The sequence below is a fragment of the Primulina huaijiensis genome, chromosome 2 (assembly GCF_012295235.1).
Source record: "Primulina huaijiensis isolate GDHJ02 chromosome 2, ASM1229523v2, whole genome shotgun sequence".
In the NCBI taxonomy this organism is placed as follows: Eukaryota; Viridiplantae; Streptophyta; class Magnoliopsida; order Lamiales; family Gesneriaceae; genus Primulina; species Primulina huaijiensis.
In genome coordinates this window covers 23,799,240-23,822,646 of record NC_133307.1, presented here as the reverse complement: position 1 = coordinate 23,822,646, position 23,407 = coordinate 23,799,240, and the positions used below count along the sequence as shown (strand labels likewise).

The window sequence follows — 23,407 nt, the reverse complement described above, 5'->3', positions numbered from 1 at the left end:
GATACATTATATGCGATATATGATACTTGTGAATACCGGAATGTTATATGCTGCATGACTTAGTTTGGAAATTCTACTTTGGTTTTTTTAAGAAGTGTTGGGAAATTAAAATAACAAGAGAAGTGACACTCTTGAGTAACGTTTATAATTGGTGTGTCCGATATATTTGCAGATACCCATTTGTTTATCGACGATTTAGTATAGTATTCTCCTTCTAATGTCATATTAGTTATAAAATTTATCATTCGTCAACTGAATAAGTGAATTACAGTTTTATGATTTGTCGTGTAATTTAAATGATAATACTAGACTGTACGTACATGCAAGTGTAGTCGAATGATTTATCGAATTATGTGTCTTTGAATTTAAAATATGGCTCCTTTATTAAAAAAATTAAACTTTGAAATATGGTTGACTTATAAGTAAAATTTCCAATAATTGCTTCTAAGGTTCACAGATTGCAATCAGTGGTTCAAATTACAAGAAAAAAACGTGAAATCTCATGTGCTGTGCACAGCAGAGAAGCCGGTTCGAAATCTTATCGTGTCACAATATCACAGACAACCTCCATTAATATTTGCACTTTTGATAATAACGTTCAAACTTGGAAATTTTGATGCATAAGACGATGGTGCACGTACAAAATGAGCCAGTCAAGAACCAACTAGGAAAAGGTCAGATCATGAAAAGGAATCTTATCAAAAACTAGGTAATCTAACATAAGTGTTAATAATCTGATAAATGTTAATAATCGATCTCTTTACATCCAATCAAAATTCTCATCATGAACAACCCCAACATGGAATTTTTAAGTGATAACATCATCATAATCAAAAAAGGCATAAAAAAATGGACAGAATTGATTCTGCATCCGCAAACCGATTCTCTTTCCCCAACACCTGCACATTTGCGACGTCCCTGTTTAAACATATTTTAATCTGACCAACCGTTTGTTGCTCCATCGACAGAATAATTTACTTCACTTCAGCGAAAAATTATGCAAGTAAAAATCTCAGGTAAAACAAAATCAAACAATACAATCAAGTGCTCAAAAAATCGACCATATCTAGTTATATTGAATGGAATAAGAGTAAATCAATTGCAAATTCACACGTGCGGTGATACCATGTAAGATCCGTCGGAGCACAATGGAACAAACCGTCTTATTCCAAATTTATGGCGGTTTCCGATTCAGTTGATGCAAGGCGGGAACCTGATTTTCGCCAAATGCAGCGACAACAATCGTACGCCAATTTCGGACATATACATATTCGCAGAATACACGGTCTAAGAGTACCACTTGTTCGATTCAACGCCGCCGGCAAAGTAAGTTCCCGACCTGCACCAAGCGAACTAGAGGCCGCCGCAAGTGCAAATTATAGAGCCAGAGTGTTGTACGCATAGATAGGATGGAATACAGATCTGAGAGAACTGGGTTACTACTTACTAGGGAGATGCAGGGGTATGGAAGCAGCAGGTAGTTGGCTATAGAGCTGGAACTGACGGAGGATATGCGGCCACGTGTTCGTTGGACGACGGCCGATTGAGGAGCATGAATACAGTGCCTGATAATTGGTGCCGGATTTGGATTAAATTACGCGAGTCGCCACTATCTAAGCTTTTTTTAATTTAATTTCGATGTTTTAAAAATTGTTGTCAAATATCGTTTGGCCGACATTTAAATGCTAGATTGTCGCTTATCTCCTCGATTTTTAGAAATTGTCTGATATAATATATATATATTTTTAAAATATTGTTTTACATATTTTTTTTATCGATTTATATCATATAAAGAGGGAAAATATTTAATTGATTTTGATTTTTTGATTTTGAATCTGATATATAGAATAATTATTTGAGAAATACATATATAAACAAAAAATAGACATTTAGATTAAAAAAAAAAAAAAAAGCAGAGAGGAATAAGNATTTTTATATTTATTTCACCTAATATATGATTAATGGTTAATGAATTATCACTAGAATATACATTGATTGTAACAATTTATATTACTTCAAGAATAAAATATAACTCTTATATTAATTTTATAAAGTAATCCATTTTTATACTACCTTTAAAAGTTTTATTTTTTTAATTTTCTCTCTACAAATATTTTTAATATAATTTTAGTGAAATTTCGTAATTATATTTCTAATGCAATTTTTAATTTAATAATAAATTATAGTATCACAAGAAGATATATGATAAAAAAAATTAACTATGTATGCAATAGTAGAATAATATGATAAATATAGAATAATATGATAATATGGAATTTAATACTAATATATTTTATGATTTCTTTAACTAATAATTGAAAATAAACAGTTTAATAAATTATTTAGGAGAATTATATCAACAATTATGAATGTTAATATATTAATAATCTCATAAAATATGAATATCTTAGAAGATTTTATTAGCACTTTTTAAGAAAAATTATATATCACACAAATTTACAAATTCAATAGTTCGAAATGTCAAATGTACAAAAAGAATTTTGCACAAGCCATTCCTTCATATACAATGAGTACTTTTTATTTACCATCTATGTTATGTAACCAACTCTGAGCAGTGATTGTGCACATTTGGTGGAATGCAAAAGGTGATGAGAAAAATTCATTGGAGCAAACTGAGCTTGTTATGTCTGATAAAATCTCAAGGTGGGTTGGGCTTTCGTGACTTCAATATCTTTCAATCAAGCTTTGGTGGCAAAACAAGTTTGAGTCAGTAGTTTCTCATCTAGTACTTTTGTTCAGGCAACTACTGGGCATAACCCATCCTTTGTGTGGATGAATGTGATGTGGAGAAGATAATTATTGGTAAAAGGACTCCAATTGAGAATTGCTAGACGTCTGAATGTTAAAAGTTAATTTTCAGGATCCAAGGTTACTAAGACCAAAACATTTTAAACCTTTCCTAGACATCTATTTTTCACTTTAATCTCTCGATAATTATAAAAAAAATTATACACACACGCGATACGTGTACAGAGTAACTAGTTATATATATTAGATATATGCAACACATGCGAACCATAACGTGAGGGTTAATCTGGTCCTTTCAACGATCCATTGTACAGTCTGGCGGGAACATGGTGTGGGCTCCTCTTCGTAAAGACAAACCCTACCCCCCTTCGTCACAATCATCAATACATAGAAGTCACTCTCTCGATCTGAAATTCCTACCGGAATTTTTCATTAATTTGTTTCTACCATGAGAACATTGGTCGGATTCATTGCTATTTTAGCTGTTATGTTGGGCTACGCGACCCCTTCAGTTCAAGCGCAGGATTTCGCGCCCTCTCCTGGACGTTTTAGCGATGGTACGCATAATCTACGATTCGATTATCTCTCTCTTTTAATTCGTTTTTGTTCTCGCCAATTAGGTGAAAAGCGTGTTTCGGATCTGATGATTCATTTACAGACGTGGAATAATTATGTAATTTCATTGACGTTACCGAATTTTGGCAACTTGTTTTACACATAAGAATTATTTTTCGTTTTGTTTTTGGTATTTAAATTTTGTGAAATTTGCGGATTATTCGGTTCACAACCTGTAAATTCGCCTTAGAATTCAATAAATGGAAGAATACTGAACACGAAACTGTTCTAATGACATTAGATTTTTTTGTTCCCATTCGATCCGTGCTTGAATTGCAGGAACATCAATTGATCAAGGGATTGCGTACATGCTGATGTTGGTAGCCTTACTGCTCACTTATCTAATTCATCCATTGGATGCATCTTCTTCTTCCTACTTCTTCTGAATAACTTCTCATCCTCCATTTTTTTTCATCCCACGCTTGTTTCGTTTGTACAAATGCTAATCTAAATTAATACTTTCAAATTCATTTTGTCTATTGGGATTGGAATTAATGATTCTGATTTAGGTCTGGATTCATCATATTTCAGTTTAATTTTTTATACAAAATATTGTATTGGGTTTATATGCGTTTGACATTCATATCATTTGAAACTCATTCCTCAGATTAAATATCTTCGTCCAACCCCGATCTTTGCTTTGGAGACTTTGCAGTTATGCCACAATAATAGAAGTTGAAAATTTTGGTACTTTTTTTCAGGAAGTATTTCAAACTGAAATTTTCATTATTTTCAAATCCAGGTATAACAACAAATCAAATGTATTTTCATTTCATAGTCTAGTGTGTTTTTAAAGATTAACCTTATGGATAACATTGAATAAACAAGTAATTTTTGTATTCTTATTGAAAAATAATATCGCGTTTGTATTAGAGAAAGAATGACATAATGTGTTTATCGTTTATGAGTACTATAATACCTATAGATTTAGGGATACTATGTATAAAACTGTAAATGTAATTAAATAAAATGATATAAACAATACAAATTTTTAATGTGGTTTTAATTTGAACAATTGATTTCATATTCAAATTATAATTTTGACAAGTAATTTGAATAGACATAATACAATAACATATCAAATATATATTGGTACGATAACCTTTGCATTATAATATTATTATTAAATATTCAATGCTTTACATGGATAGTTACGAAAAATCATACTGTTCAATATTAATTTTGTGATGTAATATATGTTAGACACTCGTACTTCACCTTTGAATTTTTTTATATTGCACATTTGAAGAATTACAGTAATCAGTTTTTCGACAGTTGATTTCTCTAAATAAACCATTAATAATGCATCAACAAAATTTCTCCATGGTGTTCACGTTAATCGATGTTCCTAAAAAAAAGCATATTTTATAATTAGTATGTATAATTGTTGGACTAAAAATAAGCATATTTTATGATTAGTATGTAAAATTGTTGGACTAAAAATAAGCATAGTTTATGATTAGTAAGTAAAATTGTTGGAAAAATAGAGCAGATGCCAGGCCTTACTATGTGTCTTCTAAGACAATATTTATCAAATCTGTAAGATTTCCACCTCTCTTTTTATTCTGCGTGATGTCTCGCGCGGCCATTCTACCAAAGACATCTGAAAAAAAAAATTAAAAAAATTTGTTAATCTTAGACTATAAAATTTTATATAGTATTACGTTTTCCACTTTTTAGTGAACATTGTTATAGTCAATTCTGGTATATTGATTGTACATACATCAATAATAATAATAATAATATTATTATTATTTTAATAGAACTTTAGTATAAATATTTTTTTTAAATGTTCAAAAAATAATTAAAATTTTTAATCAAAATTTTCATCTAATAAATGTTTTTTAATATTTATCTATTCTTTAAAATTTTGATAAACTAATAATATATATGCTTTTTTAATATCTTTTTCTATTCTTTTTATTAGTAACAGTTTCATCCAATCAATATATCAAATGCAATGATAAATAATTCAATTTGACGGCAGAATTATTATCCTTATTCGAATATGATATCAAATTGTATAAATTTTTTTATATAATAATTAAATATATTCATTAAATCAAAATTGATTGCATATAAGTTTTGGTCAAATTCTAATACTATGTGCATCATCGAGTGATATACTTTTGATACGAACAACGAAATAAGCAAAGCTACATGTGAAAGTAGGGCTAATTGCATTTTAAATTTTAAAAGACATGAACCTAGGCTATATTACAATGTCAAGATTGAAATTTGAACCTAACTCAACTCCAAAAGCTAGCTGGGAGGATTGTCCAAGTCCATATACGTGGGAGCAGATTGATGATTGTTAATCTATCTATAACTATTTGCATATTATGCAATCCTTTGTCCTATAATTTATATCCCTGAATGGATTTCTCTTGGAACTGCTTTGAATTGTTTGTGAGGACATAATGTTGTGTCTAGCAAATGTCAATTTTGAAATTTTCTCAACTGCAAACAGAATTTTATATTTTCTTCCTAGTATTGCAACTGTTTTTTGTTAGATGGCTTTATGAAGAGGAGTGGAACTTTAAATCCACCACCCACTGCGTGTCTTGAGGGGTTTAATAATGGATGTGTCAATCTGAATAGTTCATGACTTGTAGGACTTTAAATCTGATCCCACTAGTAACTCAGTGACAATGAAAGGTCAGTCATTTATGTTTGTTTGGAATAATATTTCATGTGACACCCAGCTGGGAGATATCTTTGGTTATTCCCCAGACAATGGAAGCATCATGCATATTGACCCACCTAATGCCTCGTTCCCAGGTTCTCTTCCTAGCTAATGGGACTGTTGCTTTAAGGGTTCTTTGGTCTCGCTTTCTCTTCTATTTGAAATAAATATATTCTACTTCGTTTTATTCAGATATATATTTTTGTTCAAGTTCTCCAAGCTGATAGAGGTAAGTTGAGATGTTTTTCGATTATCATTAGCAATTAATTACCAATACGAGGCCTGACTTATAGAGTCTCCAGGAACAAGATCAGCGTGCATAAATGCTGCAACATTGGCACTTGCCGATGCCGGTATCCCAATGTGTGATCGTGTTACCTTCTGTAGTGCTGGATACCTGAACAGCACCCCTCTTCTTGGTAAGTTTTCAGTCTCATTTACTACATTGTGTTTGCTCATATGATTTATGATCTTATTCTATGCGATGATGAAATTTAAGTGTTTTTTTAAATTATACAGATTTAAATTATGTGGAAGATAGCGCTGGTGAACCTGATGTTACCGTCGGCATTTTGCCTAAGTTAGATAAAGTGACCCTTCTCTAGTTCATTTCCAGTACACAGAACTTCAGTTTTGAAATTATTTTGTCATGCATTTCTGGATTATAGGACTCTAATTATTGTTTACACTTCTATCATTTAGGAAGCAACAACTGCGCTAATTAACAAAACGTTAAAAACTTATTTTTGAGTTGTTTTATGGTTTAAAATATTTGAGATATATCATTAATTACAACTTTTGGTAATATGAAAAACACTCGGTTCCTATTTACCTTATATTTTATCTGGAGTTGACTGTGTAATGTTTGATACTCTGTTCTTGGGTTTGTTTCTGGTTCTCAGTGTCAAAATCCTTAGAGCTGTAATGTTTTTATACGTAGATGGATTCCAAATTACTGATCGATATTTTTGATAATGTCATGGAATTGGCAATTGAAGGCTGCAAAGCAGCAGCAAATTATATTAGGGAGGTAAGGCTGTAAGTTCTACTCGACCTGTCCATTCCTCTCCGGGCTTCAAGGTAACGCCCCTCGCAATTGCTGCTCCGTCGATACAGAGCATCTGTTTGTAATCTGAGTCGCCAAAATTCGCCATTGCTTTTGAATTTTTGTCCCATTCCACAAAACTGTACCAAGGACAGACAATAAGTGATACGAGTTTAGACGTTGGTCATTCAAGAGAAGATGGAAAATGGGAGTAAATGGATTCTTTTTTGGCAGATGCTATGGTTTGAATGAAACTCGAAATTTCAAAACATGCCATTTTGGCCATGTTATGATCCTTTCAGCATAAAAATCTGATAAAGTCAATATTTTTCAACCTCAGGTACTTCGTACCAACATCTGGTAGCCCTTCCTTCCTCATCACATATGTGCGCTTCTTCTCATGATCAAGAACAGCAACACAGGGTGCAGAACTAAGATAGACACGGTCCACCTATGAGCAAGAGGAGTCAACAAGATAAATCGCAGAACATGGCCATTAGATGCTATTCACAAGTTTAATAAAATGCAATTAAAAATTATATAGCAAATCAGATTTCTATCAAGATGTAAGAATAGAAACAGGTAGATGCACTCCTATCTCTAGCTTGAAATTAATTGACCGCACTAAGTCCTAATCTCCATTATTTAGCGCAATTTCTCAATTAGTGTGCCACATAGAGACAACCATCCAAGACTTGCTGGGCAAGCACTATTCCCTACTATCCTCTTCTCAATAATCATACCAACTTATTTTTTAAGAAAACTAGACCCATTACCTTGGATTCTCTATGTAATAAGATTACCTCAGATTCAAAGGTTATGGCGTCTCCTTGCTCCGTAAAGCGTTCTCTCTGGCAAAGATTATCTAGGTAGTCCAGTGTTTCTAAACCTTCAATCCTCACTTCACTGTAAATGACAGTTGAAGATATAAGAATGCAAAGCAAAAAAAACTTAGACTAAAATCAAGAAAAGATCCTGATTCATTACAAAATAGAGATTACTAATAGTTTCACATTTAGCGTTTCTGAAATCTGAATAAAGAGAATGGAAGGCTAATCAGTAGTAAAAGATGCGAAAGAATTATTCAAAAATTTGCCAAATGACAAAAAGCATGAAAACTGTATACCTGATGTCAGAAACAGATAAATATGTATGATAGGCAAACGAGAAGCTAAAAGGTTTCCCATTTATGTTCCTGATTCGTGATACCAGCATCAGGTTCCCATCCAACGCCAGAGAAACTTGAAGACGGAATTCGAAGCTGACAAAGCATTGAAGGAACCATAATGCCAGAGTTATTTATAATATAAAGCAAAACCAAAATTTTTACCTATGATGCCAATACTTCAAATCTTCTTCGGCTGGTTTAAGCAACAAGTCAACATAGGATTTACCACGATAATCATTTAAGTGCATAGGTGGAGGGTTGTCATCAATTTTCCACATTCTTTTCCAAGCAAATCCATGTTGCTCAAGTGAATCACAGTTCCCAAACTGCAGTGTGGCAAGATGGATGCATAAATAGGGTACACGTAAATTTTGGATTATATAAACACAAAAAATTAACCAATGGTGCACCTGGGGAAAACAAACAGAGATTCCTCCTCGCACCGTTTTTGGAGCCTTAAAGTTTGCCTACAAAGCCAATTTCATAGAAAAAGAAATAGACGGGGATGTCATTAGAAATTATGTTTCAAAAAGATTATGAAAGGCTACAGAGTACAAATTCTATTTGTCTTTACATGCCAAATATTTAGGCAGATGGAGAACCTATCATTTGCACCGGTAACTATGCAACTTTACTCGTTAAAACTATACACTAACCTAAGTGCCATAATTTGAACCACATAGACAGCCACACAGAATAATATTGGCAATTGTTGCTCCGAAACAATATCCTATCATTAATTGCACCAGACTGTAATATATGAGAATCGATAGTGATTCACCTACATTGTTAATAGCTTAACTGTATATTGTCCACAAGTTATAACCATTGGTAAGAGCATACAACTGAAATATTTTAAACCATATAGCAACCCGAAATGCCAAACTTCAACCACCATGCTGCATTGGCAGCGATACACACGAGTAGAGGCAATTGTTGCTTCCTAACAATTGGCTTCAAATAGTAGAGAGAAGGAGCTACGCACCAAAACAAGCAACACACACAACCCTTGAATGTTTCTGTTATTATGATAATAAGTCGTCACATTAAGTACAAAAAATAGCCACTAGCAAATAAGTGAGGATCTCGGTTTTGGATTTCATAAAGGCAAAAATCTATGGCGAGATCACTCCAATGAGAGTGAATAAATGCATCCGAACTCTTTTATTTTGACCTTCTCAATCATACATAATAGTTTACCAAAGGTGTAAAGTATCTCTTTGAGATGTTGAGCAGTTCGTACTTGAAAATTCTGAAGAAATTGTCTGTATTAACGCAACAGAGTGAATAAAGCTGAATCGGAAATATCAAAGTAAATAAATTTTAATTTTAATACGTTACATGGCTCCAACCACACCAGTCGCTGACAAATAAAAGTGTTATGTTGTACCATAAAGACAAAAGCATTTTGCTATGGCATTGACCGACTTTGCTCAAATAATTCACTTCCAATAAACCTCATCTGTTATATCAAATAAATGAGAGTTTCCGGAGTTATAGTAAATTTAAAACAATCCTAAATAGTCTACAGAGGTTGAACACACAGAATGGCAGGACAAATTTAACTTAACACTTCAATCTGCTATCTAGTTACAACATGAAAGCTAGTTTGCAATGCCAAGATAAGTCATCTGATTTTCACCTTTAATGTAGGTGAACTCACAGCTAAGTTATCAAATATATGACATGTATTTAGGTATTAATAATATCGAACTTACCCTGTTTTCACTGAACATTCAATTTATAATCCACAAAACGAACATCATTAAGGAAATTTTACCACCCATAAGCCAAAATTTACTTTGGTGCTAATATATCTAGCCACTAATGCAAGAATAGACACGTAAAACCTCAATAACGAATGAATGACGTTCTCAAATGTGTTGGTGATTATTAGGACAGAAACCCCACCTTGCTACTGTTGAATAGAAGTTCTTCACCTCTATGATTCCTCCATGATATAACTTGTCCTCCATGTAAACTTACCTAGATGATTTAAAATACACAATTACAAGAACCCCAATCGAACATCACACGACATCTATAAAAAGATTCTTCGTTATTAATTAATATGACTAAAAAATATATCAATCATCAATTTCCAAAATCACAAAATGCGACATAGAAACTGGATCTATAATGGAATCTTACACGTGCTGATGCCCCTCGAGGGTTCCAAAGCACGACTTGCTCAATTCCATTCACATCCTTTGTCAACTGAAATGGTGCTCTGTTGTCCCAAAGCGCTGCAGAGTGCTCCATTCTTTGAAGCAAACGAGTGAACGAATAATGCCTTCGTTTCTCCAGACTCCAAGACAACGCAAGTGAAATAAATTCCTCGAGAACTAGTAGTGCTTCCCTCCAAGAATGAGGGACAAGTGTCACTATGACAGCTAATTATGCAAACAAACGCCAACGCCTTTCTTGTGCCTGCTAGTGCGACAAATTTGAAACTAGCAATTCGAGAATTCCATTCCTGCCCTCATACTAACATAAATTGGAAAGATCCTAGACTCAGTGTCTCTTGAATATGTAAAAAAATAAGATATATCCCATCACTAAAGCTACCTTAGGAATCTAATAATACAGAGCATTAGAACAAATCCCAGAATTAAAAAAATAAGAACACTGCTATGATCCTCGTGTGTTTAATGAGTTCAAAAAATAAATGCACCAATTAAATGAATAAGCAACACATTGACTTCTACAAATTAAATATCTCAAATTTGACCCTAAATTTTATATTTTTTTTTTCCGCCAATGCACATGTAATTGATACAAGCAATACATAGTTTTGGGCAATGTAGTAAAATCAAAATGCAAAAATTTTGCCCATCATCTATAGATTGACACAATTTTTTCATGATAAATTGATATAAAATTTATGCACAGATGAGCTTTTTTCACTCAAGTTCGGAGTTCAGAATTTCAAGCTTTATTATTTTCTTGAAATTCTGAACACAATATAATTTTGTGTGAGCTCTGATTGACCTTTGTTAAGATTGAGACTTGGACCTAACTCAACCCCAAAAGCTAGCTCAATGGAGAGGATTGTCTAAGTCCATATATGCAACTTCCAGAGATTTTATCCAATCGACGTGGAACATCTAATACACTCCTCACGCCCAAGAATGAATATGTGGAGCGTGAAGTTTACAAATGACCTAATTATGGACATAATGAGTAGCCCAATTATTAGGAGTCCAACACATAATTGTATAACGTTAGCTCTGATATCATATTAAGACAGAGATTTGTATTTAACTCAATCCAAAAATTAGCTCGGAGAATTGTGTAAGTTTTTTGTCAAAACTATGGCAATACAATATTTAACATCATGAAATATATATGCGACATTGGTTGTTTTCTGCTAACAAATCTGAGCCACCATAAACAATTAGACGAGGTGGACTCCAGAAATCAACAGAATCAAAATAATAACAGCGCACAATTTTCGAAACATTTTGCGAATAAGATCCTCAAACATGGCAAAAAATGAAGCATCTTCTTGAATCAGTTGACACTCGAAAGCCAAGAATAGACTGTCGTACAAATTTTACTATTTTTTTCATCTAGTTTTTCCTCCATCAAGATAAAAACTAAACCCGGGACTTTATTTTAATGGAAACCGAACAACTTACCATTTTAACCCCAGATATATATGGCTTGAGTTTTTACTGTTTTACTCCGAAGCTAGTCCAGCCTAATATGCATTCAAAAAGTTATTGTCTTGATCCAACACGGGAATGGATTAGAGAAACGGCCAAAGGTGCGAAAATTTCATACAAATAATATTGAAATTTTTTGGGAAAGTACGAGTGATCTTGAGATTTTCTTTGTTCACTTTAGTGACACAATTAATGAATATCCTCATTCAGGTAACAACTGCACAAAGGAATCTTTCTACCAGATCAAAAGTTTCACATTAATTCCATTTGGTGAAAACACCAACTTCAATTTGGAATCTTTTGTATCGTGTCAAAGAGCAAAAAATTGTTTGCTCAACCTTTATAAAAATGCAGTTTTTGAATCGAAATCTAAATAGTTATCGGTTTGTCGCGCATCAACGTGTTGGCTGATTTACTGAACCTTTTCATGCAAGGTTTCATGTCAAGAGCTAATGATGATCAGTTATGGAACTAGCTAGTCTACAAGTGTCTAGCATGCAGCTGCATTGTGCTTTGCTTTTGCCCCTATATAACATGCTAACACCAAGCTTTCTTGATCACGCTACTCTGCAATTGTTAATATTGAAGTGTCACAAAAATGAGTTACCTTTCAGCAAAAGGGTCCTCTGTTGCGAGAAATATCTTGGTTTCTTGGATGTTTTTAATGGTTATGTTGGTTCCAAATACTAGTGCAAAGTGTGCCTATGAAGCCATCTTCAATTTCGGGGACTCCAACTCTGATACGGGTGGATTTTATGCTGCTTTTCCTTCGCAGTCGTCTCCAAATGGCATGACTTACTTCAAGAAACCAACCGGTAGACCAACAGATGGGAGGCTTTATATTGATTTTCTAGGTAAGGTTTCAACCTCTCTCGCAAATTCGAGTTTGATATATAACTTTGTTGATTGCCAAATGATTAATTATTTCGAATCATAATGCAGCTCAAGCTTTGGGATTGCCATTTCTTAGCCCATATCTTCAGTCCATCGGTTCAGATTTCAGGCATGGTGTCAACTTTGCTACATCAGCTTCCACAGTTCTGCAGCCAACTACTTCTTTATTTGTCAATGGAGTTAGCCCATTTTATTTAGCCGTCCAGCTGAATCAGATGAAGCAGTTTAAGGCTAAAGTCGACGAACAATCCTCAGGTAACAAATTTCCTAAGCTGGTAGAGAAGTTAAAAAAATAAAGGATTGTTATTTATTTATTCATTTATTTTACATTAAAGATTAAACTTTTCTTGACAGGGCAAACAAATCTTCCTCCACCGGACATTTTTGGAAAAGCCCTTTACACAATTTACATCGGCCAGAATGATTTCACCGGTTACGCATCCTCAGCAGGTGCCGGTGGAGTGAAGCAGTATACGCCTCAAGTGGTTTCACAAATTACCAGCGTCATTAAGGTGTTAAAAGAGCATTGTCATATAACCCAAAATATACGTCTAATCTAATAGACATTGCTCATTTTTAACACACAGGAGCTCTATGCACTAGGAGGCCGCTCGTTTATGGTGCTTAATCTTGCTCCAATAGGCTGCTATCCCGGATTCTTGGTGCAACTCACCCATGACAGTTCTGATGTTGACTCGTATGGATGCATGATGTCTTACAACAATGCAGTAAATGAATATAACTCAATGCTAAAAGATCAACTTCAACAAACAAGACAAGATCTCCATGATGCAAATGTGATATACGTGAACAGTCACTCCGTTCTCCTCGAGCTATTCCAGCATCCAACATCCCACGGCTAGCACTTTAAGCCTAGATTTTCATGCAATAGACGCTAAAATACAAAAGAAATAATCCCATGTTATAATTTGTTGAAGTTTTTTCCACATTTTGCACAGGATTACAGCATGGAACCACTGCTTGCTGTGGATGGGGCGGCGGTTCTTACAATTTCAACCAGCAAGTTTTCTGTGGAAACACTAAGGTGATCGATGGCAAGACTGTTACAGCCACAGCATGTGGTGATCCTCAGAATTACGCGAGCTGGGATGGAATCCATATCACAGAAACTGCTAACAAGGAGTTGGCATATGCTATACTCGGTGGTTCTTATTTTGATCCTCCTTTCCCCCTTAATCAGTACTGTGATATTCAGCCTATTGGTTAAGGCACAAAACTTTTGCCACTCAGCGGTGCCAGAAATATGTGCTAAGAAGTGAAAACAAATTGATTTTGTACTCTTACTTATGTCACCTTCACTTGAATAAATAAAATTTCAAGATTATTTAACTTCGATTGTTAATTTAACTGAACTGTAAGTCACCAATTGCTTTTTTCATGCATGAGGTCAAAGTTTGCTGTTTTTTGGACATTATCCCATAAAAATACATGAGAGAATGGATTACACTTAAATCCACGTTCGTACATGTAATCTGCATTAGAAAGATCAGTGTGTACTCTTTCTTTTGATCATTCACAGGCCTGAAAATTATAAAGAAACAATATTAACTGATCCCGTTTTCATAAATATTATCAGATCTTGCATTAACATTCCAAAATTAGACGTCCTAGAATGTCTAAATTGTCCTGATTTGTCACAAGCCGATGATAAACTCAGTAAGTTTCCGACATCAACTTATCCCCTTAACCTGTGTGAAAAAACTAGCAGCATCTGGCACTACAATTCTGATCACAAATCCAAGAAAATTCTAATATCTTTTCATAAATTCTAAATGAGCTGAGTGTCAAAACAATGAAAGATATTGTGCATTATCATTGCAAATCTTGGTTACTTTTGCAGAGTTGATGGGATCTTTAATACAAAACACCGATGCTAAATGTTATTTTGAGGTCATATTCAACTTTGGAGACTCAAACTCAGATACAGTGGATTTTGGGTTGCTTTTTCTGCACAAAAGCCTCCCAGTGGCATGACTTACTTTAAGAAACCAATAGGACGAGCAACCGATGACAGTCATTATTGATTTTCTAGGTAACTTTTGATTTCTTGAATATTAGTGTGTGTCCATATATATCATATAGTGATTCATTTCAAAGTCTGATTACCATATAATCGTTCTTGTGGGCAATCTGCCTCCAAGATTTTACCTTTTTCATGCAGAACGAAATTTTCTGATCTCATTTATTTCAAGATCATGTCATTTATCTATTATTATTGCAGTCATGAAAGAATCTGGAGACAGTTGACAGCACGCTACACACCTCAACAAAATGGAGTAGCTGAAAGGCAAAATCCAACCATTGTTGAAATGACCATAAATATGTAGAAAGCAAAAGGTCTTTCCAACATCTCTTGGACAGAAACCGTCAATATTGCAGTATACATCGTCAACAAATCATCCATGAAGTCCAATCCAAATAAAACTCCATACAAAACTTAGCACGAGTGAAAACCAGAAATCAAACATTTTCGAGTTGTTGGATGTTTGGCTTATTATCAATCTTTCGTAACAATGATAGAAGTTCAACGAAAAATGTAAAAAATACATTTTTATTGGCTACAATGATAAATCAAAAGCATATCATTTGTTTAATCCAAAACAAATTAATAAATAATTTCAAGAGACGCACACTTTGATGAAATGAAAGTATGTGGCTGGGAAAACAAAAAATTCATTGAATCAAAACAAACAGAATTAAGATTCTAGTGCAAAGTCTACTGTGGATCCAATACAATGTCAAAATATTTTGACTCAGATTCTGATTCAGAATCCCCGGTGAGAAATGTACTTCATTAAGAAAAATTTATGATTTATAAGTTGCGTTTTTTCTTGTGAACCACATAAATTTGAAAAAGCTACGAAAAGGAAGTTTGACAAAAATCCATAGATGATGAAATGACCACTATTCTGAAAAATCAAACTTGGAACTTGGTTGATCTTCCCAAAAATAAAGATGTGGTCGGATTAAACTGGATACATAAAACCAAATTCAATGAAAATGGTTTAATCCAAAAACACAAAGCTAGATTTGTTGCAAAATGCTATTTACAACAGCCTGTGATTGGCTTCAATGAAATATTTGCACCTGTCGCGAGAATGAAAACTATCCGCACTATGCTTATTGTTGTAGCACATACCAGATATTGTCTACTCTGTAAACGTGATATCCAGATTTATGAATGACCCAATTCAAATTCATTTTTTGTTGCCGAAAGAATACTACGATATTTGCAATGAAAAAAAAGAACGGTATCAAATATACCAAAGAAGATGATAATAGTCTAATTTGCTACACCAACAATGATTAGTCTGGACCAATTGATGAGAAGAAAAACACGTCTTGATATGTATTTTGTATTGGTACAAACCAATTTCTCGGTCTTCTAAAAACAGAAAACAATTGCACTTTCATCTGCAGAAGTAGAATATATCTATGCCACTGAAACTACCTGTGAAGCAATATGACTTCAAAGAGTTCTTAAAAATTTACAAAAAGTCCTACAAAAAAATTTTGTGATAACATGTATGATATTGCTACGACGAAAAATTCGGTTTTTCATGTCAGATCACATAGAACTTCGTCACCATTTCATCATGAATCTCATCAATGATGGAGAAATTCAATTGGCTTTTGCTTGCACTGAAGAAGAGCCATTATCTTTAATAAAATTGGAACATTTCAAAAATCCATAACAATCACGAAGAGGTGTAAATATTAATTTGCAATGCATGCATGATTTATGGAGTTCAACTTTGTCATGCGTGATTTTTCAACTTTGTCAATTGCATTTAATGTTGTAGGGCAGTAGGCTACGATTGAATTGAAATTGTTACATCTAGCCACATATGTTATTAAATGAAGAGCATGCGTGAAGTTGTTGTTTTGGATTGAAATGTCCATACAATTGCATATAAAGGATTGTAACAAATTCATTGTTGTTTTATGCATGACAGTTCAATCGACCAGCTCCAGATATTTTGGAATATCGCTCTACAAATTCTACATTGGCCAAAATGATTTTACAGGAAATTTGCCATACATTGGAATAAGCGGCGTAAAAGAGTATCTTCCTCAAGTGGTTTCCCAAATTTCCAGCTCCATCAAGGTAAAATGTTACCAAAAAAAGCCATTTCATAATTTTTTGCTGTAAGTATAGTTCCTTGATCGAATTTTGTAGGAGATCTACGAGTTAGTGGGGCGAACGTTTCTGGTGCTGAATCTCGCTCCTATAGGCTGCTATCCTGCCTTCTTCTCATTTGGATGCATGATATCTTACAATAATGCTGAGGTAGAATACAACAATATGCTCAAAGAAGCATTAAGACAAAAAAGAGAAGGTTTAGCAGATGCCAATGTTGTTTATGACATCCATTCCGTCATGCTAGAACTATTCCAGCATCCTACTTCTCATGGTATTAAATCTTAAATTCAAGATTTCATGACCCCTTTATCATGACTTTACCTTCTTCAAGTTTGAACATACTCTTGTTTAGGCATGAAACGGTGTAAAACGATTCTAATTCTTTGATGTTTGATCATGCCTAGATATGAAATATGGGACTAAAGCATGCTGTGGATATGGGGGCGGTGACTACAATTTCAACCAGCAAGTTTTTTCTGGAAACACAAAATTGATCGAAGGGAAGAACATCACTGCCACAGCGTGCAGTGACCCATACAATTATGTAAGCTGGGATGGAATGCATGCCACAGAATCAGCAAACAAGATTGTGGCTTCTGCCATCCTTGACGGCTCTCACGTTGATCCTCCATTTTCACTCCATAAATTATGCTATATCCAGCCAATAGGATGCTCACTTTTCACTTCTAAAAACTGTAATAAACATATTACAACAACAGTGTCTTAAGCATTGGATACTGTCACAATCTTAACATCTCAGAGTTGTACGAAATCAATATATCATTTTCACCAAAAAAAACAAGTTCAATCATTGCACAAGAAATCCTGGTTTACTTCTGTGAAGTAACTCATCTGCCACCGTAGAATTATTCATAATAATTTTTCAAGAAAGCAATGTCCTAACCAACAAATCAGAGTATTATTTGTTCAATCTTGATTACTTGTTATTTATGATACAAACAATTCATCACTGATCGATTGTTACTAGTCAACCAAATTATAATAATGAATTTGAAGGGCTGCATTTAATGTTGTCTTCCACTCGACAACATTATATATTTAAGGTGGATCCAAAAGCAAGTTAGCCAACTGGCCGACTTCAAATCATTCGTCGCGGGTACAGCAATACAGCACACATGAATTACCGGTCCAGCACTTCAAACATTATCCCGAATCAAGAATGGATGAGAAGAAGATATTATCTGAAACAAACTAAATAAAAGTATGTTTACATGGAGAAAACGCGAAAAATTTAAAAAACCACTATAAGATATTAACTCAAGGAATATAACTTTTTTCAAGAACCGGTTGTGTTCTGATTCTAGAAGCAGAAGGCATTCTACTTCTTCCAATCCATATTGTATCCAATACCTCACTTCTTTCAGATTGTCTCTCCATTTTTCTCATCCTCTGTTGTTTAAAATACTTGCACGCCAAAAACCCGAGCACAAGAAGCAAGACTAATCCCACAATTCCACCTGCTAATCCTATCATCCACCACTTTAGTCCCTCGTCTTTTTTCTTCTTTATTATTATTTGAGATGGAATGACAATCGAAAAATGGCCCTGCCCTCTTGAAATACACGTATTTTTCGCAATCAAATTGCTGAATTCCATCGTGCCATTTCTGTCGAATCTCACACATTTGGCTGTCACATTTCTGTTTTCTTGAAATGTGACATTTGGTAACCGAACAAGAAAGGGATTTTCTCCCATGATCCGAAGCCGGATTTCTCCATAGCTTCTTGAACTTTCATTTGAATCATAGGCTAAAAGTCCAATCACCGGAGCAATAAACGTGTAGTTAGGCACATTATAGTAACTATCCGACCAAATTCCAAGATTTTGGAAGACTAAATCAACCCTCCTTACGAAAGGCCATGGCAACACTCTATGTGGGATTTTGAAGAAACTGAAATAAGCACCGTTCACCCATAGAGTTCGAGCTCGAATTCGTGCAATGGAAACTTCCATGCCCGAATAATTTGCAGGTAAAGAGACATTATACAAGATACCTGTATGATGTTTCGGGGAATTCTTGACTGCATAATCATGAAGGAAAGAATTCAAGGCATCCTTGTCGTAAATTTCCGATCCTTGGATATTTGTCAATAAAATCACATAAAAAATCATCCAAACAAGGATCCAATGTCGTTTATAACCCATCAAAATTCCCAAGATTCTCTCATCATGCCTTCACTTTTCACGTTCACACCATAACCTGATGATCAAACGTCACGAAAAATTAACACAAGGAATGATTTTCTCCACAAAACACAATCTTTTTCAAGAATTTCGGCCAAAGACACAAAGACTAAAAGGAAACAAGATTACAGCAGATAGGATCACAAATCAATAAAAAATCACGAGGTGATCATCATACGTGTGGCAATCTCTCCTTGGCATTTACCCAAGAATCTGGAAGGATTTGAGCCGAAAGAGAGAGATTCAATATGGCTACAAATGCAACAATGAAATCAATATATTGTGTACATATATATTTGGCTATAGGAGGGCCGAATTTGAGGTGGTTGAATTGCATAGAGTGTATAGTATATTGTATATGGCCGCCACCTTAGCCTGGCACCTTCAAAAAGAAGAGGCCTTTTGAGTTGTTCTTTGGTGTTGCTTAATCGGCTGGATTAATTGGAATTATAGACAACACCCCACTATTTTTAAAAATTATAATATTTATATTAAAAAAATTATTTAAAATTACTAAATATTGCAAAATTGTGATTTTTATCATAATGTATTTTAAATCATTTCATTTATGCAAACTATGCAGAAGAGTGTTTGTCAATGCAATGGGGCATTCTACATTATAGGGTAGCACATTTTTTTCCACTAAACAATTAAATTAAATTTAAAAAATCAAAACTTTTGAATAAGTTGACTTCTTCATGCTCAGATCCATTCTTGTATAATTCAAAGACCAAGCAAGTATACTTGGATATTTCAACAAATGGCACACCGTGTCTAAATTTTAAGCCTAAAACTTAGGTATTGGTTGTGTTTTTAGTTTATCATGGCTTCTATCGTTACTATCTTGTCTTATGTTTGGTGCAATTAAATCTCAAACTCAAAATCGTCTTTTATGCAAAATGTTTGCTGCAATTAAATCTCAAACTCAAAATCTCGTTCTTAATTTGAAGTTTGAACGCGTCGTATGTACATTTGACAATTATCATGATTAACATAGTTGTATGACAGATATTGTAAGGAATGTTTTCTGATTTTAAAATGATGTGGCATGGGCTATTTTGTATGTCTAAGATATGGCAGGAGCCATTTTTGTAATTTTTCAAAATTGTTAGAGAATTGCTTACAGTAATTAGATTGTTAGAGATGTAATAATTTGGAGCTGTTGACAGAAATAAAATTAAATACTAATTAATTTTCATTTTGAATTTATTCAAATATCTGAATACTTTTCTTCAAAAAAAAAATTATCTGAGTACTCAAAAGTCAAAATACATTCAAGGGTGAGCCGGGAGGATTGAACTTTAAAGTACTTATATTTGAAAAAAAATATCAGAAACTTTTTGATTTTAAATGTAATCGAAATTTGATTATGATGATTATTATGAACTTTTTTTTTTTTTACTGAGACAAGATAGATTTTTATTTTTTCTGAAATCAAATAACTAAATTTGAGTTGAAATATTCATTTCAGATACACTCAAAGATAATTAGTTATATGAGTAGGTCTCTTGTGATACGGTCTTATGAATTTTTATCTGTGAGACGGGTCAACCTTATCGATATTCACAATAAAAGTAATACTCTTAACATAAAAAGTAATATTTTTTTTCATGGATGACCCGAATATCCGTGAGACCGTCTCATAAGAGTGTAGTTATATTTGCTATCTTACATTTAAACAAAAGAAGTTAGTAATTCATAAATCATAATTGTGCTGAAGATGATTTTCAAATAAGATTATTTTAAAGTTCCTTTATTGAATAAGAAATGTTCCTTGAATTGGACAACAAAATATGAAATTTCCTTCCCTAAAATTCCATAAAATTTTCTTTTTTTAAAAAAAAATGTTATTCTTTTAATTTTGAGTTATAAAAAAAGAAATTAGAAATGACCAAAAATATCCTAAAAATGACCAAAAATATAAATTTCTGACAAAATAACTTTTTTAAAGATTTTGCGGATAGACTAAATACAGTTCACCAATCAGAAAGGTCCATCTGTCCGCGCGTCCATCAACGAAAACCGATTTCCATAATTCGAACAATGAGAAATATTGTGGATGACAAGAAATTTATCCAAAACATTTTTCAGCAAAATCTAGTTTTTATTCTGGAAATCGTGACAGTAGAAGAGATAAAAGAAAGAGAAGGATTCAAGACATTGTCTTTATTTATTTGTTAAGCAGCTTAAAAATGGCAGCGGCCTCTTCCACTTCCATGGCGGCCACCGCCGTCTTCATGCACCGCCTACCCGCCACCAAACTGGCAGTTCACGGCCCCGCCCTGCCTCTCCGCCGTATCCCGAACTCCGTTCAATTGAACCAATTTTCTGGTACTTTTTTCTTACTGGCTTTTGTTTGGTGTTACATTTCTCTTTTTTTATGATGGGTTTGCATTGCATTCTTGAAATGCACACACTATTCTTCCTAGTTGACCTTTTTCTTTTTGAATTAGATTAAATCTTGGTTTGTGTAAATTGGGCTGTTTTAGTTTATGGATTTTGTGGGAATGTAGGATGATGAGGCCAATTTAATCAGGGAATTTTTAGGTAATTACTAGGTTGAGACATGAATAAATAAAATATATTCAATCAAGTTTTGGCAACTATTGGAGTTATTATCTTTTTATTATGTAATTTAAAGAAATGCCAAAACAGTTCTTAATATGATCTTGTTTCATAATTTATTACAATGTTTGCTTCAAAAAGAAAAAAAAAAACTAGTTTGATACTGGGAGATGAGAAGTGTTTTTCTTTTCCTTTTCGAAACTCAAGCAGAAAAGTCTATTATATGGATGCATCCACACGGAAATGACATTCTCGTTGAGATTTCTGTTATATGGTGTTGGCTTTACTTATATATTCACCGGGCGTCATCTTGATACCGGAATGTAACTAATTTAATTTCATTTGATATTCAAAGTTCTTGGCATCGTTTATAAAATCGCGCGAAAGTAATGGATGCTGGAATTCTTCCTCTAGTTTATCTATATCGGTATTTTGAAATGGCCCAGGAAGAAAATAAATATCTCAGAATGCCATTTTTATACTCGTCAGTTCTTATCCGCCTTAAGTTCTATTAAGTGATTCCTGTTTCTCTCTTACAACTATCATATTCTTTTGTTTACCGGCTGGTGATATATGTGCTGGTCTGTATCCTTTTGAAACAGGGTCCAGGAGGTCTTCTCAACTCCGTTTCAGGGCTTCTTCATCGGACGAATCTTCCCCAATTGATGCCACTGAATTATTCACGGACCTAAAAGAAAAGGTAAATGGTTCTCAAACTTGTGACTTATTTTACTCACTCTTCCCAAATGCATTGTCTCCATATCATGCATTAGCACCACTTCGACTTTGTTTCGAGTGGAGTATTACCATCTTCTTTTATCATGCTTGCAGTGGGATGCTGTTGAAGACAAGTCAACTGTGCTTCTTTATGGAGGTGGTGCAATTGTTGCTCTATGGTTGGCTACCATTGTCGTTGGCGCTATCAATTCAGTCCCTTTGGTATGTTTTCCAAAGAAATTTCACTTCAAACCAAGGGAAGTCTGTTTTGTTTTGTATGTTAGGTTCTCTTCTCTTCTACATTAGGCATTATTATTTCTATAAAACTCGATTGCAGCTTCCAAAGCTCCTGGAGTTGGTTGGTCTTGGATACACAGGATGGTTTGTGTACCGTTACCTTCTTTACAAGGTATGATGATTTCGTTATTATTCCATCTTCATTGTCATATACTCCAAGAATTGAGCACTTTCTTCCAAGGACATGCATTCTTGTAGAATTGTCGCTGAAATAATATGCAATATTCATGAATACATCCCAAGAATGTTAAAGACATTCTCGTCCGCTAGTTTCGATATGCAAGAAGCTCTGTTGCTGGTGGTTTATGTAGTTGATGAGTCATTGTTACATTCTTACAGTCAAGCAGAAAAGAACTGGTGGAAGACATCGAAGCATTAAAGAAGAAGATTTCTGGAGTTGAATAAATGCACTCAGTCGGGTCTCAAATTCATCCCATAATTGTCGATTTTACATGTATTCTATGATAGAGGAGGAGCACCCGTTGTATTTCTAGAATAGGGTTCTTGTGTATGTCTTCTACGTCTGTTATGTATTGTGATTGTTTAATAAAGTTTCTGTTAATCTATTCAAAAGAACCTCTAGCTTGATGGGGTTACAACGTATCACTCACAT

General features: G+C 33.9%; 4 protein-coding genes and 3 long non-coding RNA genes across 9 annotated transcripts; 4 read left to right on the top strand and 3 right to left on the bottom strand.

Moving 5' to 3' along the window:
• Positions 1-601: 601 nt before the first annotated feature.
• Positions 602-1,608, bottom strand: LOC140970739 (uncharacterized). Its single transcript, XR_012174177.1, has 2 exons — positions 1,114-1,608; positions 602-982 (listed from the first exon to the last, which is right to left on the bottom strand). It is a non-coding gene; the product is annotated as an uncharacterized lncRNA (long non-coding RNA).
• A 1,441-nt stretch (positions 1,609-3,049) lies between these two features.
• On the top strand, positions 3,050-3,854 carry LOC140960336 (uncharacterized). Its single transcript, XR_012172151.1, has 2 exons — positions 3,050-3,326; positions 3,664-3,854. It is a non-coding gene; the product is annotated as an uncharacterized lncRNA (long non-coding RNA).
• A 695-nt stretch (positions 3,855-4,549) lies between these two features.
• Positions 4,550-10,885, bottom strand: LOC140970747 (putative glucose-6-phosphate 1-epimerase). Of its 3 annotated transcripts, none has more exons than XR_012174178.1 (10): positions 10,435-10,885; positions 10,195-10,269; positions 8,694-8,750; positions 8,446-8,609; positions 8,242-8,376; positions 7,919-8,021; positions 7,467-7,566; positions 7,125-7,255; positions 4,891-4,987; positions 4,550-4,732 (listed from the first exon to the last, which is right to left on the bottom strand). XR_012174178.1 is itself a non-coding variant. In XM_073432635.1 (10 exons), coding segments are annotated over exons 1-10 (990 nt in total). In that variant the 5' UTR covers positions 10,546-10,885; the 3' UTR covers positions 4,550-4,731. The 3 variants fall into 3 exon arrangements, 2 of the variants coding, with proteins under 2 accessions (XP_073288736.1, XP_073288735.1); XM_073432635.1 differs by having other exon boundaries at positions 7,451-7,566; XM_073432634.1 differs by having other exon boundaries at positions 4,550-4,987; positions 7,451-7,566.
• Positions 10,886-12,505: 1,620 nt separating this feature from the next.
• LOC140970746 (GDSL esterase/lipase At4g01130-like) lies at positions 12,506-14,195 on the top strand. Its single transcript, XM_073432633.1, has 5 exons — positions 12,506-12,805; positions 12,894-13,100; positions 13,200-13,357; positions 13,433-13,703; positions 13,805-14,195. The coding sequence occupies exons 1-5, from the start codon at positions 12,550-12,552 to the stop codon at positions 14,071-14,073; spliced, it is 1,161 nt and encodes a 386-aa protein (XP_073288734.1). The 5' UTR covers positions 12,506-12,549; the 3' UTR covers positions 14,074-14,195.
• A 2,620-nt stretch (positions 14,196-16,815) lies between these two features.
• On the top strand, positions 16,816-17,737 carry LOC140957702 (GDSL esterase/lipase At4g01130-like). The gene is made up of 3 exons (XM_073415056.1): positions 16,816-16,974; positions 17,047-17,281; positions 17,415-17,737. The coding sequence occupies exons 1-3, from the start codon at positions 16,816-16,818 to the stop codon at positions 17,735-17,737; spliced, it is 717 nt and encodes a 238-aa protein (XP_073271157.1).
• A 456-nt stretch (positions 17,738-18,193) lies between these two features.
• On the bottom strand, positions 18,194-19,626 carry LOC140970749 (uncharacterized). Its single transcript, XR_012174179.1, has 2 exons — positions 19,394-19,626; positions 18,194-19,231 (listed from the first exon to the last, which is right to left on the bottom strand). It is a non-coding gene; the product is annotated as an uncharacterized lncRNA (long non-coding RNA).
• A 1,642-nt stretch (positions 19,627-21,268) lies between these two features.
• On the top strand, positions 21,269-23,397 carry LOC140970735 (protein CURVATURE THYLAKOID 1A, chloroplastic-like). Its single transcript, XM_073432623.1, has 5 exons — positions 21,269-21,546; positions 22,383-22,480; positions 22,612-22,719; positions 22,835-22,906; positions 23,134-23,397. Exons 1-5 carry the CDS (start codon positions 21,408-21,410, stop codon positions 23,197-23,199), a joined length of 483 nt encoding a protein of 160 aa, XP_073288724.1. The 5' UTR covers positions 21,269-21,407; the 3' UTR covers positions 23,200-23,397.
• The last annotated feature ends 10 nt before the right edge of the window (positions 23,398-23,407 follow it).

What these genes read in the sequence shown, in the direction of transcription:
- LOC140970747 (XM_073432634.1), bottom strand. Translation starts at nt 10,545, where the DNA reads ATGGAGCACTCTGCAGCGCTTTGGGACAACAGAGCACCATTTCAGTTG. An exon ending in CTCGAGGGGCATCAGCACGT is followed by an intron (nt 10,270 to 10,434) that starts GTAAGATTCCAT and finishes TAAATCATCTAG; the next exon opens with GTAAGTTTACATGGAGGACA. An exon ending in TTATCTGTTTCTGACATCAG is followed by an intron (nt 8,022 to 8,241) that starts GTATACAGTTTT and finishes TGTCATTTACAG; the next exon opens with TGAAGTGAGGATTGAAGGTT.
- LOC140970746 (XM_073432633.1), top strand. Translation starts at nt 12,550, where the DNA reads ATGAGTTACCTTTCAGCAAAAGGGTCCTCTGTTGCGAGAAATATCTTG. An exon ending in GCTTTATATTGATTTTCTAG is followed by an intron (nt 12,806 to 12,893) that starts GTAAGGTTTCAA and finishes ATCATAATGCAG; the next exon opens with CTCAAGCTTTGGGATTGCCA. An exon ending in AGTCGACGAACAATCCTCAG is followed by an intron (nt 13,101 to 13,199) that starts GTAACAAATTTC and finishes TTTTCTTGACAG; the next exon opens with GGCAAACAAATCTTCCTCCA.
- LOC140957702 (XM_073415056.1), top strand. Translation starts at nt 16,816, where the DNA reads ATGACAGTTCAATCGACCAGCTCCAGATATTTTGGAATATCGCTCTAC. An exon ending in AAATTTCCAGCTCCATCAAG is followed by an intron (nt 16,975 to 17,046) that starts GTAAAATGTTAC and finishes CGAATTTTGTAG; the next exon opens with GAGATCTACGAGTTAGTGGG. An exon ending in CCAGCATCCTACTTCTCATG is followed by an intron (nt 17,282 to 17,414) that starts GTATTAAATCTT and finishes GATCATGCCTAG; the next exon opens with ATATGAAATATGGGACTAAA.
- LOC140970735 (XM_073432623.1), top strand. Translation starts at nt 21,408, where the DNA reads ATGGCAGCGGCCTCTTCCACTTCCATGGCGGCCACCGCCGTCTTCATG. An exon ending in TCAATTGAACCAATTTTCTG is followed by an intron (nt 21,547 to 22,382) that starts GTACTTTTTTCT and finishes CTTTTGAAACAG; the next exon opens with GGTCCAGGAGGTCTTCTCAA. An exon ending in ACCGTTACCTTCTTTACAAG is followed by an intron (nt 22,907 to 23,133) that starts GTATGATGATTT and finishes ACATTCTTACAG; the next exon opens with TCAAGCAGAAAAGAACTGGT.